Raw genomic sequence first — 17,695 nt, 5'->3', positions numbered from 1 at the left:
CCGCCACTGCCTGTTACCATCACACCGCTGCCACATCACGTGAGTACCCTTCTAATTTGATCAATATAAATTTAGACCTCAATCTATAAGATAATTAGTTAATAACATTTTTAAAATTACAATTACAATGATTCGAACAAAACTATAAGTTAATAGTTAGTAACTTGATTTCGAATTTTAAAATTGTCTAGCAAAAATTAATTCATATTAACTCTTTTTTTAACATCAAATTTATATTGAGTTTATCTTTAAATCTGCTCATTCAAACTTAACAATTACAACATTGTTTTTCCGTATATCTAACTATGTGTTAATGTACATGAGAACGAAATGTGTCTCAAAACTTGTTTTTGTAATTTATTTTTTGAAATTTTAAGGTTAGTTATAAAAAAAAACTCTTTAAAATCAATAAATTATTAATTTATCGATATAATAATATTTCATTGAATGCATTAATGAAATCTTTTAGTCCTAGCTAAAATTATTTTATAAAATTTTTATTGTATTTATTACTTTTATTGTCGTTCAAAACAAGTTTTATTACTGTTACCTCATCTCAATTCTAAATTTTTAAAAAGTTAAGATAAAAATGTGTTAAAGAAATCAAAATTTGATGGAATTTAATTTGAAATTTTCATATATTTTATGTATTTGTTAGGCAAATTCAACTAAAATATTTGATTGTAAACTATAGCAAATATCAATATCACACATCTTATATACAAAAAGTACTAGTAGTTAAATAATAATTTTTAGTAACTCAAGACATTGAAACACTTTGGTTTTTATATCTTTGATAAGATTAGTTTTCTTATTGCTAAAAAAATAGGAACCACAATATTATGGCTTCCCACTAATATTTATAAACCCTACGAATTTTTAATAATAATATATAAACAAATATAACAGTAGTAACAAAAAGTAACATAACATAATATCATTCATCTATTTGAAAATGGATTTTAGTTAAACTGCCACTTTTTTATTTTAGTTAATATATACCAAGATTCCATCACATTAAAATTGGTTCACAAATACAATGAGATATCATTTCTTCCAAATCTAAACAACTTGAATTAAACATGTTTGTCATTGATTTCGGATTATCAAAACATGATGATTGAGTGATAATGAGATTATAAACTCGGCTGAAAGTGATGCACGAATTTATCAGATGAGAGACACAAATTTAATAAGGAGAGTAGTTAGTGATTAGCCTTAAAGTATGGTTACTGACTCTTTATTTATAATGAGAATATTTACATATTCAACTCATTTGGTGTTTAATGTGCGCACTGTTAGTCCTCATAGTTTCAATCATCCAATGAAAAACCATATAGTATGCCTTTAAGAGTAAATACGTCCATCGTATATTACTAGACAAATGGATTTTAGTTATTGTCAATTATCGTATCGAGAAAAATAAACAGTCACATTAACATGGTTCAAATATTTAACACACACTATAAGTCTATGATAAGAAGTTCAAAAACCAATCCCAATGAAAAGGCAGAATAAATGGGATTGGGAAGTAATACTACTCCCAGACCCCCTAGTATAAGAGAAAATATAGAATGAGTGTGTATGTGGTAATAATTCCATATTAATCTGAATCAATCCATACTGAGTTTATAAATAGAATTGAGACTTTAGAGACAATTTTTCTTTCTCGAAACAAACGAAAAGTAAACGAAAGCGGAAACATAAATCATGGATCAAGTAAGGCCTCCTGGGGACTTTCCAGTAGATATTGATGGTATTCGTGAACCTGTTTCTGGATCTCTACTTTATGGAAACAATATTATTTCGGGTGCCATTATTCCTACTTCCGCAACTATATGTTTGCATTTTTATCCAATATAGGAAGTAACATATGTTGATGAATGGTTACAGGTGTGATTCTGAGTGTATTAACTACATCTTTTGGTGTAACCGATTATTCCTTACCTTAGGACCAAATTAGTTATGTAAACTCCCCACACTAGTTTGTCTTGAACCAAATTTAGAACCTTTCTCAACAATTTGTGTGATGGACTAGACGTTTGAATCAATTGAACAAAAAAATGATGAATATATCCAGATATATCTGACCCGCTATTAATGTGGGTATCTCTATTTTCAGAGTGGGTAGTATACAAATAAACATCCTTCAAGATTACACCAAAAAAAATTGAGTTTTTACGAATTTAACTAGTCCATAACCATTGAAAATAACAGCACAAATATTATTAACACTACGAAATCATATGTGACAACCGTCATCTGAGCGTGTTTTCCGATATACTTTTCTGGTCGTTTTAGTTCGTTTCGCTTATGTACGTCATTAGATTTTAAGATTTTAGCGATGAAATAGGTGGATTTATGACTTATTTGGACTCTTTGAGCATTTAGACTTTAGAAAGATTGTGCATGGACTCGAGAACCAGAGGAATACTAGTTGTTTTGTGGAAATGCCAAATAAAATGAAATACTTAAAATTTAATCTATTAAAGATTTAATAAGTTAATATAGTCATGTTTATATCCATTAGGAAGCTATTAAAAAGTTACATTTGAATGTGTCGACGATGTGAATTAACGGGTCTCGAGTATTCTTAATTAGTCGAGTCAAACAAGTTTTTGGTGGAGTCAAAGTTGGGTCAAATATTGGTCAAAGTTAGGGGAGGGACTAACAAAACCTAACCTAACCCTAATTTCTCCCATTTTTCACACACTTCCCATCTCACTTCTCCCTCTCCCTTCTCTTTCTCTCTCAACCGACCTCTTCCCCTCCCCCCTCTCTTTTCTCGGCCGCCACCCACAACCACCATCCGGCCGCCGCCCTACCACTGCGAACCACTACCACTTCTCACATTTTCTTCATCTTTTTCTATTTTTCTTTGTGTTTATGGTAAGATTTTCATAGATCCAAGATTAAATCGGTGGTTCATCATCAAAAATCGTGATTTTTCTTATATATTATACGTTTTCGGTCAAGTATATAGATATATATATTTAGATCCGAAAAGTTTAATAGTTATATGTATAAATCGGCTCTTGTTCTTCCTCCTTTCTTAAATCCAAACTTTTGGTATTATATATATATATATATTTAGATCCGATTTTCTTGACAAAAACATATATACTTTTCGGTTTTGAGTATAAATATGAGTATATGTATGCGAGGTCTTTTGAAATCCAAGAAGGTTGGTCCGAAAACTCAAAGATCCGAATAGTTTGAGACACAAATCGGTTAGATCCAAAATCTTTAAACCGAAAACCTTTGAATCTGTGATGAATAGCCCGAAATCTTCTTCAAATCCGAAAATATAAACCCGAAATCTTGTCATATCCGAAATCTTCTTGAATCCGAAAAGCAAAGATCCGAAAAGGTATATATAACCCAAAATTAGTCCGAAAACCTTTAAGATTCGGATATTTTAGATCCGAAAATCATGTTCTTGTTTAGATTTGGCTTGTTTCCTTGTATTTGCGGTTCATACATAATTATACAAATCGAAATCTTGTTTGATCCGAAAATATGAATGATATATGGTTGTTTTCGGTTAGATCTAGTTTAGTTTTGGATGGAAAAGTGAATTGGGTTGTTAATGTGTTCGAATCTGGACTTGTTTTTGGTTTTTGGTTCGGTCAACCATTGGTTAAACCGGCCAGGAAACACTTTTGGCTTCAAAAATTGTTTTGTTTTGTGTTTGTTATTTAGATCTAATGTTTGTAAGTTGTTTTCTTGTCGATCAACGCCGGTCAATCCTGTCTTAAAATGTATTTTTGGGTTTAAAGTTAATTTTGGGGATTAATTAGCAATTCTTGGTAAAAAATTTGATTAGTCTTCTTATTGGTCACAGTCAAAAATTGATTTAGGTTTTTGGTCAAAAGTCAAAACTAGAGTTTTCTTGGTCAAAGTGAAAGTATAATTGGATCCAAAATGACATGACATCGGAAGTTAACATGGACATTGGACCTAAGTATATATATATACAGATTAATTAAAATGGACAATTTTATATATATATACAAGAACTAATTTCATTAGAATATATGTATATATGTATATTTATATAAATGCAAAGATTAAAGGACTTTGTAAAGACAATGTACAAATTATACGATTTTTCGGACTCAATATATTTTATAAAGACGTTCATACGAGGACTTGACGGGATATAAACAATAAATCGTGATATTATTAAACGAACTATTTACGTGGACAACTTATAAGCACAAAAGAACTATTATATATATTAAGATATTGGAAAGACATAATGGCATTTCCTAAGACACTAGTATAGGACATGGACTTGTGCAATTAAGTAAGTACTTACTGGATGACTTGTGGACAATGTAGGGCTTTTGGACAGATAGTGTGCATGTTTCAGGTGTATCCGACTGTTCCTGTTCTTGTTCATTGACTTAGGGTATTATACTTGTGCTGTTTTCAGGTGAGTTTCGTAGCCCCTCTTTTTATAAGTTTTTGGGGTGAAAAGTATACTTGTTCTTTTTAAACAGTTTGTCGATTTCTGTTTATGTTCAATATCGAGCTTGTGCGTATAGAGTTACTTATGCCATTTGACGTGCTTCTGTCTTGTTGTATGTGTATGATTATGTGTGTGTTGTTGTGCTTGATGACGTGCTTATTTGACGTGCTTTATATGGAGACTTGAGACTTTGAGACTATGGACTAAGGCAGGTACCATAAGGCCAGACTTTGAGACATTGAGACTTTGAGTACTTCGGGTACATTGAGTACCTTGGACTTTGAGACTTGGACTTGAGACTTGTGTACTTTGACTTATATGGCGTAACTCTGCTCATTATATATTGAACAAATACTTATTTTTGTACTTAAAAGAATCGACAAAAGACTTATTTCTTGACTGGACTTTTTGACTAAAACCTACGAACTCACCAACCTTTGTGTTGACACGTTTTAGTATACTTTTCAGGTACTCAGGCTAATCAGGGATAAAGACTTTTATGCTATGACTGGACTTTGGAGATTTAAGCTCCATTGCTTATTGTCAGACTTTAAGGCTACATGCCTTGGACTATACCGTTTATGGACTTATTGTATTGAGTTGTTTCAGCATAATTATGGCTTTGAACTCATGTTTTGGGAATATATTTATTATATTCTATTTCATTTAGCAGTATCTATGTAATTCCATGTCGTGCTGTACTTTTCATGACACCTCATGTTTCCGCCAACGGTGGGGTGTTACAGAATGGTATCAGAGCCGTGGTTGTAGAGAATTAGGTGGAAAAGCCTAGACTATAACCTAAGAACCCCGTATAGCATTTACGATAGGAATTATAGATGCATTCTAGACGTGTTAACGTCACTTATATTTTGAGTTCAAGTTCTATTGAGACTTATTATCTCTGTGCTTATTTTGACTATGGTTGTCATTTGGTGACTGTGTACTTGTGGTGACTGTGTGCTTTCAGTGTTATTGTGTTTATTTATGTGTATTAGAACAAGATGAAGTGATGGCGCTAACTAGTATCGCATAGCGATAATCATAGAAAAGCCTGATCAACTATTCTATGATTACCGCCATGCCTTGCGACAGTTATTGACATCAGTGATTGCACTTGTAGTGAGAGTGTGGTAGCTACCCTGAGATGCTTAATGGGTATTGGTTAGGTGGAGGGTTAGCCGTTGGTACACCCTGTATACATACCGAGCCAATACCTAGAGAGCATACCGGTACCATGATCCGACCTTGCATTAGATGTACTAGGGGCGTGGAGGGTTAGCCGATGGTACACCCTGTATACATACACCACTAGTGCAACGGATGTAGGTGGTAGATTCGGACCACATTTTAACTGCGATTTAGGGTAATATATTACTAGTATATATATGTGTTGCATCGACATAGACTGCATGAGTAGTTTAAGTTTTAGATAGCATCCCTAGACCATAAGACGAGAGAGCTTTCTGAGTGTAGTATGTAACATAGACATTGACCTTTTCGAGCGCTTCTTCGCGTCTAACGTTCAAGAGATATACTAACGTGTGTGTAATAGCGATGAGACGAGAGCTACTTTGAAACAGAGGCGATCCACGTGATTATTCAAGTCGTCAATGTTGTCCTTGCACGAGATACCGAAAATGCGACGAATGAAGGGCCGACTTTTAATGAAGCAGAGGATGTGCAGTATGAGGAAACAATGATACAGGAGATTGGTGAATACTATGAAGACGCTAACGAGAAAATGCGTAATGGAAATACACTAAAAGAGCCTAGAAGTGGCGACATATGTTTTACTTACAAAAATTCAAGGACTGTGGTGTGCGAAATTATGATGGCAGGGTGGAGTAGTCAAGTTTATTCAATGGTTAAATAGATGGAAGCTGTGATTGGCATTAGTGGGTGTGTACTGGTCAGAGGGTGAGGTATGTGACAAATTTCTTTACCTTGGATATGTTGTCTTGGTGGAATGGTTAGTGTCGAGTTAGAGGCAGAATAGTGACTGAGGCGATGTCTTGTAAAAATTTTTAGGAGTTGTTGACGAGAAAGTTTTGTACGGCAACTGAACTGATAAAGTTATATCGAAAACTTTTGGAGCATAAGATGATTGGTGTTGATCATGTTGGTTACGCTACACGTCTCAATGAATTGTCAAGGCTTGTTGTACGTTTGGTAATTCCAAGAGTAAAGGCATTGAAAAGTATCCTCGTAGGCTAATCCCACAGGTTAGGTCGGCTATGACTGTTGTTCACCACCTACTCTGGAAGAGACTATATGGAGACCTGAGGCTATGATTGATGAGTTAGTTCAGTATGTTGCGCTGCAGGTTCAGGTGGACATTCATCCTAATCAGCTATAGATTGCTGGACTCGTCAAATAGAGGCGATCAATTTCAAGCTGCTAGAGGTCATACTTACGTACTAAACGCAACAGAGACTCGTAACGATTCGATTGTGCTACAGGGAACTTCCTCTGGATGATCTTTATGTTACTGTCCTTTGACTCGAGAGCTGATTATAGTTTTGTCGTGACTAGTTTTATCTCCTTAATGAATAGTAGACCGAGTCTAATGTATATATATCTTGACGTACAAATGGTTAACTGAGAACTAATCAGACTAGACCGGGTCATTCGTTCGTGCACATTAGTTCTTAATGACTATGCATTCTTTATTGACTTAATACCTTTTGAAAATGGGAGTTTTGACATTATTGTTGGTATATGGACTGGATGTCTTTGGTCGATGCGACGATGCTATGTAGTGCCAAAAATCGTTAAGATCCCCTTATAACCTTTGATTCAAAAGACTAGGTTCCAAAAGGTCGTAACTACTACCAATCCTCTATCTTCTTCATGCTCTATGAGAAATCGACGTTAAAGTTTCCTACATAGCCATATTCCTATCCTTACCTAATGGTGAGATACTTTGAGTCCATGGCGAGAAGTTTAAGTCTCTTGAGGGCCGTGACATGAGTACGTCTGTTAAGGAGGTTAGCTTGATTAATGTGCCCGTCGTTCGTGACTATCAGGATGTTTTTCCCTGATGATTTACCCGGCTTACCTCCGTCTCAACAACTTGATTTCGTATTAGTCTTGTCCCTAACGCGACTCCTGTAGCAAAAATCCCCTTATAGACTAGCAATGATTGAATTGCAAGAATTGGTCGTGCAACGAAAAGAACTTCAAGACAAGGGATTTATTAGACCTAGTCAGTCACTCTAGGGAACATTTATTCTATTCGTCAAAAGAAGAATGGTTCCTTTCGTATGTGTATCAATTATCGCGAGCTGAATAAGTTAACAGTGAAGACTTGTTATCCTCTTCCTAGGATTGATGACCTATTGGACCAGCTCCAAGGTGCAAAGTGTTTCACAAAGATTGACTTACATTCAGAGTATCATCAATTACGTGTACATGAGGACAACATACCAAAAACCAATTTTCAGGACAAGATACAGACGATTCGAATTTACAGTGATGCCCTTTGGAGTAACTAACACTCCGACAATGATCATGTGATGAATAGAGTGTGTTGACCGTATTTGGACAAGTTTTGTTATTGTATTTATCGATGACATTCGAATTACTCAAAGACAAAAGAGGAACATACTGAACACTTGAGAAAGGTACTAGAATTGTTAAGGAAAGAAAAACTGTATGGAAAGTTCTCTAAATGTGAATTCTGGCTGAATGAGGTGCACTTTTGATGCATGTTGTGAGCAAGGATAGAATACATGTAATGTAGATCCTAGTAAGGTTGATTCAGTTAAGAATTAGAGAACGCCAGAGACGCCGACTGAGGTTCGACAGTTCCTTGGTCTGGCGGTTATTATTGAAGATTCATCGAATATTTTTCTAAGATTACGTTGCCGCTAACGCAATTGACATAGAAAGACAGACCGTATGCTTGGGATGAGAAACATGAAAAAGCGTTTAAGGTTTTGAATGATAGGTTGTGCAATGCGCCGATTTTAAGTCTGCCTGAAGGATCAGATGTTTTTGTAGTGTACAACGATGCATTGTGTCAAGGATTAGGTTGTATGCTCATGCAAAGAGGCAAAGTGATTGCGTACGCCTCACGACAATTGAAGGACCATGAGAAGAATTACACAACTCATGACTTGGAATTAGGAGCAGTGGTTTTTGCATTAAAGTGTTGGAGGCATTATTTGTATGGAACCAAGTGTGTAATCTACACGGATCACAAGAGTTTACAACATATTTTCAATCAACAAGATTTGAATATGAGACAACGAAGATGGCTTGAGTTACTCAGTGAGCATGACTGTGACATTCTTTATCACCAAGGGAAAGCCAATGTAGTGGCCGATGCCTTAAGTCGTAAGAAAAGGGTTAAGCCTAGACGAGTACGTGTTATGAGTATTACAGTGCAAAGGAGTGTTAGAGATTAGATCATAGAAGCACAATTTGTGGTTGTTGGCGATAAAGATCTTCTTAAGAAGGAACTACAAGGAATGGAACAACATTTGGATAGAAGAGACGATGACGGCTTGTATTTCGTGGACAGGCTATGGGTTCCTTCCACTGGCGATTTTACAAACATTGATATTAAACGAAGCTCATAATACAAGGTATTCAGTACATCCAGGCACCGACAAGATGTACTATGATTTGCGTGAGTTATATTGGTGGCCACATGAAAAAGGATATTGTTGAGTTCGTAAGTCAATGCTTGACATGTTTACGAGTGAAAACAGAACATGCGAAGCCTGCTGGATTAGTCAGACAACTACATATTCTTGAATGGAAGCGGGATTGGGTGACTATGGATTTCATTACAAAACTACCTAGAACGAAGGAGAGTCATAATATGATTTGGGTAATTGTCGATAGACTGACAAAGCCTGCTCATTTCTTGGCTATTCGCGAGAAAGACACCATAGAGAATTTGGAAAAGAAGTATGTAAGGAAATCGTGTCAAAGCACAGTGTACAGGTTTCGATTATTTCAGACAGAGATACTCGTTTCAAATTCATCTTTCTGGCGAGGGTTGCAAAGGTCTTCTGGAACTAGGGTAGACATGAGTACGGCGTACCACCCTCCGATTGGTGGTTAGAGTCAGTGTTCGATTCAGACCTTAAAAGACATGTTGAGAGCGTGTGTCGTAGACTTTGGAGATAACTGAAATAACCATCTACATTTGATAGAATCCTCTTACAACAATAGCTATCATGCGAGTATTAATATGACACCTTTCCAGGCATTGTATAGACGGGAGCGTAGATTACATGTCGCGTGGGCTGACTTTGGTGATAGACGTTTGGTTGGATCTGAACTTACTGAAGAGACCGTTGAGAAAATAATTCAGATTAAAGAGTGACTTAGACTAGCACGCGAACGTTAAAAGTAGAGTGCTGACGTCAGGCGTAGACCTTTAGAGTTCAATGTTGGGGACCATGTACTTCTTAAGGTTTCCCCTTGGAAAGGAGTGGTTAGATTTGTCAAGAGTGGAAAACTTGGAACTAGATTTATTGGACCTTTGAGATATTAGAAAGAGTTGGCGAAGTAGCTTATCAATTGGGACTCTCAGAAGAGCTTAAGGGAGTTCATGACGTATTTCATGTGTCTCACCTTAGAAAATGTCTAGCTGAAGAAGATCGTCATGTGCCTATGGACGAGATCCGAATTGACGATAAGTTGAATTTCGTTGAAGAACCTTTAGAGATTGTGGATCGCAAGGTGCGGAAACTAAAGAAAACCAAGTATACACTTATCAAAGTTCGATGGAATTCAAAGCGAGGGCCTGAGTATACTTGGGAACGGGAAGATCATTTCAAGACAAAATACCCCAATTGTTTAATGGGACTAGTTCGAGTTGAATTTCGGGTTGAAATTCTTTTAACGGGGTAATGTTGTGACAACCGTCATCTGAGCGTATTTTCCGATATACTTTTCTGGTCGTTTTAGTTCGTTTCGCTTATGTACGTCATTAGATTTTAAGACTTTAGCGATGAAATAGGTGGATTTATGACTTATTTGGACTCTTTGAGCATTTAGACTTTAGAAAGATTGTGCATGGACTCGAGAACCAGAGGAATACTAGTTGTTTTGTGGAAATGCCAAATAAAATGAATACTTAAATTTAATCTATTAAAGATTTAATAAGTTAATATAGTCATGTTTATATCCATTAGGAAGCTATTAAAAAGTTACATTTGAATGTGTCGACGATGTGAATTAACGGGTCTCGAGTATTCTTAATTAGTCGAGTTAAACGAGTTTTTGGTGGAGTCAAAGTTGGGTCAAATCTTGGTCAAAGTTAGGGGAGGGACTAACAAAACCTAACCTAACCCTAATTTCTCCCATTTTTCACACACTTCCCATCTCACTTCTCCCTCTCCCTTCTCTTTCTCTCTCAACCGACCTCTTCCCCTCCCCCCTCTCTCTCAATCGACAAAAGACTTATTTCTTGACTGGACTTTTTGACTAAAACCTACGAACTCACCAACCTTTGTGTTGACACGTTTTAGTATACTTTTCAGGTACTCAGGCTAATCAGGGATAAAGACTTCTATGCTAGGACTGGACTTTGGAGATTTAAGCTCCATTGCTTATTGTCAGACTTTAAGGCTACATGCCTTGGACTATACCGTTTATGGACTTATTGTATTGAGTTGTTTCAGCATAATTATGGCTTTGAACTCATGTTTTGGGAATATATTTATTATATTCTATTTCATTTAGCAGTATCTATGTAATTCCATGTCGTGCTGTACTTTTCATGACACCTCATGTTTCCGCCAACGGTGGGATGTTACACCATAATAAAATCTTAACCATCGTAAGTTTTGTAGAATAACTTTACACACGCTAGTATGAGATTCACAATGAATTGTAACAAAAATGAATACAAGAACAAGATTACTTTGTTTTGTTTGATTGATAGTTATGAAAAAATAACGCTCAACGATAAACAATCAAACAGAGCCAAAGTTATAACTAAACAAAACATAAAGAGAAGCTCCATCAACATTTGTCAAAACATTCCCATAATAGAAAAACTTAGATTTCGTCATTGGGATTTAGCCCAACTGAACATTTAATACCCTTATGTCTTTCAGCCAAATGTTGGTCACAGGTTTGAAACATTTGAAAGACATATTGGGAAGTCCTTGCCAATAAGGTGGGGCATGAAAGTTTTCTTTAGCATTTAGCTAGTTTACTCAAGAATGGTAGTGAGACTTCTACCGCCAGTCATGCCTTCGGATTGACTGTGCTGGTGACGTAGTCGGTCTTTACCGAATGATGAAGAGGCTTGCCGCTAAATACAATCACTACCGTTGTTAAAAAAAAGAAAAGAAAAACTTAGATTTCAGGAAAAACAGTAATCCACTAAGGTGGGATATAAATCATTGTTTTGGCTAGCTTGTTTATTCAATGTGACATTAATTATCACTTTTATTAGTTTGAAAATTTTATCAATTAGTTTTATAGATTTCAAAATTATATTTTTATTAACATAAGGTGTTTACTTATTTTAAGATTGAACGAAAAATAACAAAGATAATGTGGATTTTTAACTTAATAGTACAAATTGAAATTTTAAAATGATGAGTTGGAATTAAAAATAAAAAATAATACAATAAATAAAAATAAAGTTTTTAAAAAATATGTTAGGTTAAAGAATTGCTCCTTTGAATAATAAATCTAAATATTGCATTAGAGATTATCTACAATAATTTGATGTAGATTTACCCTAAAAAACTAAAAATTAAATTTATTAATTAACTTCTTAAAAGATTAGTTTAGATATCTTTAAAAAGCTAAAAATTAGATTTATTAACTTCTTAAAAAAAAAAAAAAATGTAAATTTTTGTATTGTGTAAAACAAGTTACTGTAAGTGTAGGTGTTTGAGTAGCCACGCGATTCCTGACGTCTTATCCCCAAAACCCAAATTAATTAATATTATAAAAACCAACTAACCCCTTCCCTCCGAACCCGATCACAATTTCGTCTTCTTTAAACCCCTTTAAATCTCTCTCTTGTTTTTTAATCTCAGGTACTTTTTATTTTCTTATAATTTCCGCAGTCTTTTTAAGCTATTATAAATTGTGTATATATTATTGTCTGATGATTTGTATTTTTACTGTTCGTGCTATTATTAGGGTTTATATATGGATTTTAGCTGTGTTATATATGTTTATTTTTTTATTTTTTTTATCTTCTGTATGATTATTAGGGTTCATATATTTGATCATTGATAGATTTAGTTCAGCAAGTTGATAAATTTCAATAAGCTGCTTATTTATTATATACCTTATGGCCTTAAAGCTCTTAACTTTTTGGTAAAGCATTGTTTTACTCGGTTAGCATAACGATGAAGTTTGTTCGAGGCTATAGTTTGAGTGTTTACATCGGTGTTATGTTTTATATAGAGCATACTTGATCACTTGACTTTGTGTATAAGGATAGAATTGTAACTAACGGAAAGTTTCCGTTATAGACCTACGTTATATGATGGGGGGAAGTTCAATTGATGACGATTGGGAGTTCACTTCGCCTTTGAATGCGCTTCGGACTCTTGTTTTGGTTGGAAGGACAGGTAACGGGAAAAGTGCAACAGGGAATAGCATCCTTGGAAAGAAGGAATTTTTATCCAGGGCTAGCTCGGCTGGTGTAACGAGTACGTCCGAGCTCAGGACAACTGTACTGAAAGATGGCCAGATGCTTAATGTGATTGATACTCCTGGTATTGAAGTTATTTTGAAATACCCGATTAAGATTATATAGTGCTTATGGTTTTGCTGTTAATCTGTTGTTTGCTTGAAATATAATCGACGGTTTGCAGTGTATGTTTTTAAAAAACTAAGATAGTTTACTGATGCAGAACGATGATGCACAATGTGTACAAGCGCTTTGTAAATGCCCTAATGGTTTTTAAACTTGGCAGGCATTGCCAATATTTTGGAACTTAAAACTGACAAAAAACAAAGTAAAACTCGACCACTAAGAAAATGCATGCTTTAATGACAGCCCAATATTATGCAATCTGCTTAAAAAGCATTTAAAGAAATTCCAAGAATTGGGTAAAAATCTTCAACGAAATAATTGAGACTCCAAATGATGAGATTTGGGCGCCCTTGTTTTTTTCTTTCCTTTCCAAGCTGATTTATAAGATACTCCCTTGGATTTGCTCTTCAAACTACTTTTTTTTGCAGAAAATATGGCATATGCCGTAATTTCTCTGTTGTTAGTTAACCAACTTAGTTATTTATTGTTGTTATGGAATGGCAGGGTTGTTTGATTCTTCTGTTGACACTGAGTTTATTGGCAAGGAGATTGTAAAATGTATCAATATGGCCAGGGAGGGTATACATGGTGTTCTTGTGGTGCTCTCAGTCCGGAATCGGTTTTCAGTAGAAGAAGAAGCTGCAATAAGTAGCCTGCGTACTTTGTTTGGGAGCAAGATTAATGATTATATGATAGTTGTTTTTACCGGTGGCGATGAACTTGAAGATAATGAGCAGACTTTGGAAGATTTCTTAGAAGATTGTCCTTTATCGTTAAAGGTAGAGCATTGGCAGCTGGCCAACACATTTTCACTGATGCTTTTTTATTTTTTATTTGGAAACTTGTCTAATGCAAATTGTTGGCCATCGATTATATGCTCTTTTTATGCTATTTTTACTCGGCGTTCTTCATGAGGCTCTTTTGTGTTTTTAATTGTTGGTTGCGGTTGCCTTATTATTTTCTTAGTCATAATTGCTTACAGGTCTCACTAGTGTAAAATCTTGAAAAATCTTAAAGTAGAAATTTTTGCTTCGATAAACACTGAATTATCTCTGGTTGTCATGTCGTGGTCTCCTTGAATTTACTGCCAAACATAACACGTGTAGCTTATGCTGCATTTCGTATTTGGATAAACAGCGTGTAGCCCATTTTATAGTGTTCTCTCATCACCAGTAATTACATTACATCAGGCTCATTTGTATCCTTTCTTGTGCTCAACTCAGGCAAGTACTGTGATAAATTGTGATAATACCCTTGATATATATGTCAAAAGAGCAATTACTCTTGCATAGGGTTTGCGTTTTAGTTTTATCCGCTGAATTTGTTTTGTTTATTTCTTAAATATAAGACGATCCTGGTATTTTTCTTGCATGTGAGGCTTAAATTGTTTCATGTGAAAAATGTTGATTTATTCTTGCTTTCAAATCCTAAGTAGTCGCATCTTTTCTACTTCATCTATAAACTGGTGATACCCATATATAATTGTTTTACTTCTTTGTCCGTGTAAAGCAAGTAGGGATTTGATCTTGGATGGGACCGTGTTAGTATCTGAAGCATTTGTCAACATGTGAAGTAAATAGTTAACTGGTGTTTCCTTATATTGTAAAGGTTTAATATTTTTAATTGAAACGCTTTGCCAATTAATGACGATTGCTTCAGGAAACCCTTGCCATGTGTGGAGATAGATATGTCGTGTTCGATAACAAGACAAAAGATCAACAGAAGAAAACACTGCAAGTGCAAGAACTCCTGTCTCTTGTCAACATGGTGCTGACAAAGAATAACGGAAAGCCATACACCGATGAGATCTTCAGTGAATTGAAGGTGTAGTGCATGAGTTTTTTTTCTCATTTCTTTGCAAGTTATTTAATAGACCTATTATAACTAGACTTTTATCTCTTAGGTCTAACTATCTGTGTATTTTGACAGAGAGGGACTAAGAAGCTTCATGAACAAACAGAAGAGGTTCAGTCTTTACAAGGGTACACCAAAAAGGAAATATCCGAGCTGACAGAGCAGATGCATAGGTCATATGAGGAACAGCTTAAGCGAATCACCGAAATGGTATTTTACTTTTGCTTGTCTGTTTTTTTTTTGAACAGTTCAGCTGCTGAACTGTTAAAATACTAAATCGAAATGTCCACTACAAGTTTTGAAGCCACAACCACTTGGATGTGGAGAAAGTGCCCATTTGCATATTGATCAGAAATCAACTTGCCTCAGTTATATTTTCTTTGGTTTATAATGATTATGCCACTAGCATACGAAAGTTAATGTCTGCATTGGCCCCTTCGTTGGCAAATAGGTTTAGTGGCCTCAGTCATTTATAAAAGTTGTCATGCACCTATATATAGGCCCAGGCCCCAGGGATTCCACCAAAGATATATTATAATGTCTGTCAACACACCAGTGGTAGACGACACTAAACCATAGCAGATATGTTCTCTTCTGATGGTAAGTCGAGTAAAAAATGGAACCTTAGCTGCATTTTAGCCCCCGATTTCATACCGACTTAACAGATACTGAGAAATGCTCCTTCGCTTCTTCTCCGATCAGTTCAATGCAAATATCTGCCAATGCTTATTAGCTAAGCGAGGGCTGTGAAATCTTTTTAATTGAGAGTAAAACTAATGTCGGAAAAGAGCTATGGCCATGGGTTGGTGGGTCCAGTAACAAGTCAAAATGGGTAATTCTTCAGTGAGGGTTGGAATGTATTGGAGATTTTATGCAATAAATTTAAATTTTTGGAGACTTTTGACCAATTTGACATGTTTACTTTCAAACCAACTTTTATAACTATTTGTCCATTCATTAGTAGGTTACGTTTGAAAATAGAGAGAAAAAAGAAATGAAAAGTTTTGTTGCACCTATTATAAGGTTTTAAATTTGGTTTATTGTTTTTGTTGGCCTTATTTGAATTGGGATACGAAAAGGCATACTGTAAGCATGTAGTTAGATATAATATTTGAATTCAACTCAAATTATCGATTATTCTGGTAAATATTTTGGTGGTGGCATATTGCTTTACAGGTCGAGGCTCGGCTAAAGGAAACAACTGCCAGACTAGAACAAAAATTGGCAGAAGAGCAGGTTGCGCGGTTGAAGGCTGAAGAGATGGCTCAAGCTGCTCAAAAGAAATCCAATGATGAGATCCGTAAGCTTAGAGAGAATCTGGAGAAAGCCCAGAGGGAGAGTGATGAGTTTCGAAAGAGAGCCGAAAGTGGCAAGTGTGCTATTCTGTAATTCCGGGCTTCCAGTTTTATGTATATTGTTTTGTTTGTGTTCATAACCGCTGGATAACAAAAACCTTCTTTCACTGGTATGCTGCATGTTTTATCAACTTATATATGATATAAATCTACAAATTTACTTATGATGGTCTAGAGAACAACTAGGGCTATGAGTTAGTCAAGCATTTATCTATTCATATAAGCTTGAAGTCAACTCCAGTTTAACCTCGAGCTTTATGGAGTTTGAATACACAAAATGAGTTGAGAGCTTGAGTTTACAACATTTTAACTGAGTTCTTATGGAGCTTTGAGTGCACCATGGACTGCACTACTTATGTAAGTGCTATTATATAGCTGTCATCAGCTAGTGCTACAAATGAGTTGGACTCTGTCCAATTCATAGAAAGCTTAATCTCAACTTGATCTTGTTTACGTTTTACTGTTTTGAGTTAGCCGGACTCTGTCCAATTCATAGAAAGCTTAATCTCAACTTGATCTTGTTCACGTTTTACTGTTTTGAGTTCTTGAATTGTTGAACCTAGCTTGTTATTGTAATGCTGAACTAGTTTGCATCATGGAGGCTTGTTGAGCATTTGAGTTCCACTTAGGCTAAGATGCGATTGAGTTTAGCTTAGCCAGTAAAGATGAACGCAGACTGAAAATGCTGCCTAGTTGGTTGTCCCCTGGTCAAAGAGCCACCTGGATAATCAGTAGTCCTTGGCCCAAGAGCGGCCAGTTTTGTCGAAGGTGCTATCTGCATCCTGTCTTCATCCAGTCTCGATACCTAGCTACATGAGCTGGAAACAAAGTCTCATTTGACTAAAACATCCTCAAGACTTCTTCAAACCGAAAATGGACTCTCATTATGACATTTTGGTGTGTCCTTGAAGAAATTTCTGTTCTAACAAAAAATCCGACTTCAATTTATATTAATTTTTTTACAAAACTTTATTTAGAAGATCTGAGAATTAAGCTTCATGATAATACTCTTTGACAAGTTGACTTTGATGAAGATGAGGATTCAAGGGTAGACTGAATGATACGAATATAGCTACCACGATATATGTACGGAGACCGGAGTACAGACCAAGGATAATTATGGAACGAGAAACCAAATGTATGTATAGACAGAGAGAGCCCATAGAGGAAGAATGACTAGTTCCGAAAGCTCGATGAGAATCTAGAGAAAGCCAAAAGGGATTCGCATCACATGGGCTCATCAGCTCCTAAAGAAACTTG

At 35.5% G+C, this 17,695-nt stretch overlaps 1 protein-coding gene across 1 annotated transcript; it reads left to right on the top strand.

Moving 5' to 3' along the window:
• Positions 1-12,387: 12,387 nt before the first annotated feature.
• LOC122579058 (immune-associated nucleotide-binding protein 9) lies at positions 12,388-16,599 on the top strand. Its single transcript, XM_043751146.1, has 6 exons — positions 12,388-12,495; positions 12,940-13,185; positions 13,731-14,005; positions 14,886-15,050; positions 15,156-15,290; positions 16,257-16,599. The coding sequence occupies exons 2-6, from the start codon at positions 12,951-12,953 to the stop codon at positions 16,467-16,469; spliced, it is 1,023 nt and encodes a 340-aa protein (XP_043607081.1). The 5' UTR covers positions 12,388-12,495; positions 12,940-12,950; the 3' UTR covers positions 16,470-16,599.
• The last annotated feature ends 1,096 nt before the right edge of the window (positions 16,600-17,695 follow it).

Source organism: Erigeron canadensis, chromosome 8 (assembly GCF_010389155.1).
Source record: "Erigeron canadensis isolate Cc75 chromosome 8, C_canadensis_v1, whole genome shotgun sequence".
Lineage (NCBI taxonomy): Eukaryota > Viridiplantae > Streptophyta > Magnoliopsida > Asterales > Asteraceae > Erigeron > Erigeron canadensis.
The sequence above is the reverse complement of the archived record's forward strand: the minus strand, read 5'-3'. Positions and strand labels throughout refer to the sequence as shown.

What these genes read in the sequence shown, in the direction of transcription:
- LOC122579058 (XM_043751146.1), top strand. Translation starts at nt 12,951, where the DNA reads ATGATGGGGGGAAGTTCAATTGATGACGATTGGGAGTTCACTTCGCCT. An exon ending in AGATCTTCAGTGAATTGAAG is followed by an intron (nt 15,051 to 15,155) that starts GTGTAGTGCATG and finishes GTATTTTGACAG; the next exon opens with AGAGGGACTAAGAAGCTTCA. An exon ending in TTAAGCGAATCACCGAAATG is followed by an intron (nt 15,291 to 16,256) that starts GTATTTTACTTT and finishes ATTGCTTTACAG; the next exon opens with GTCGAGGCTCGGCTAAAGGA.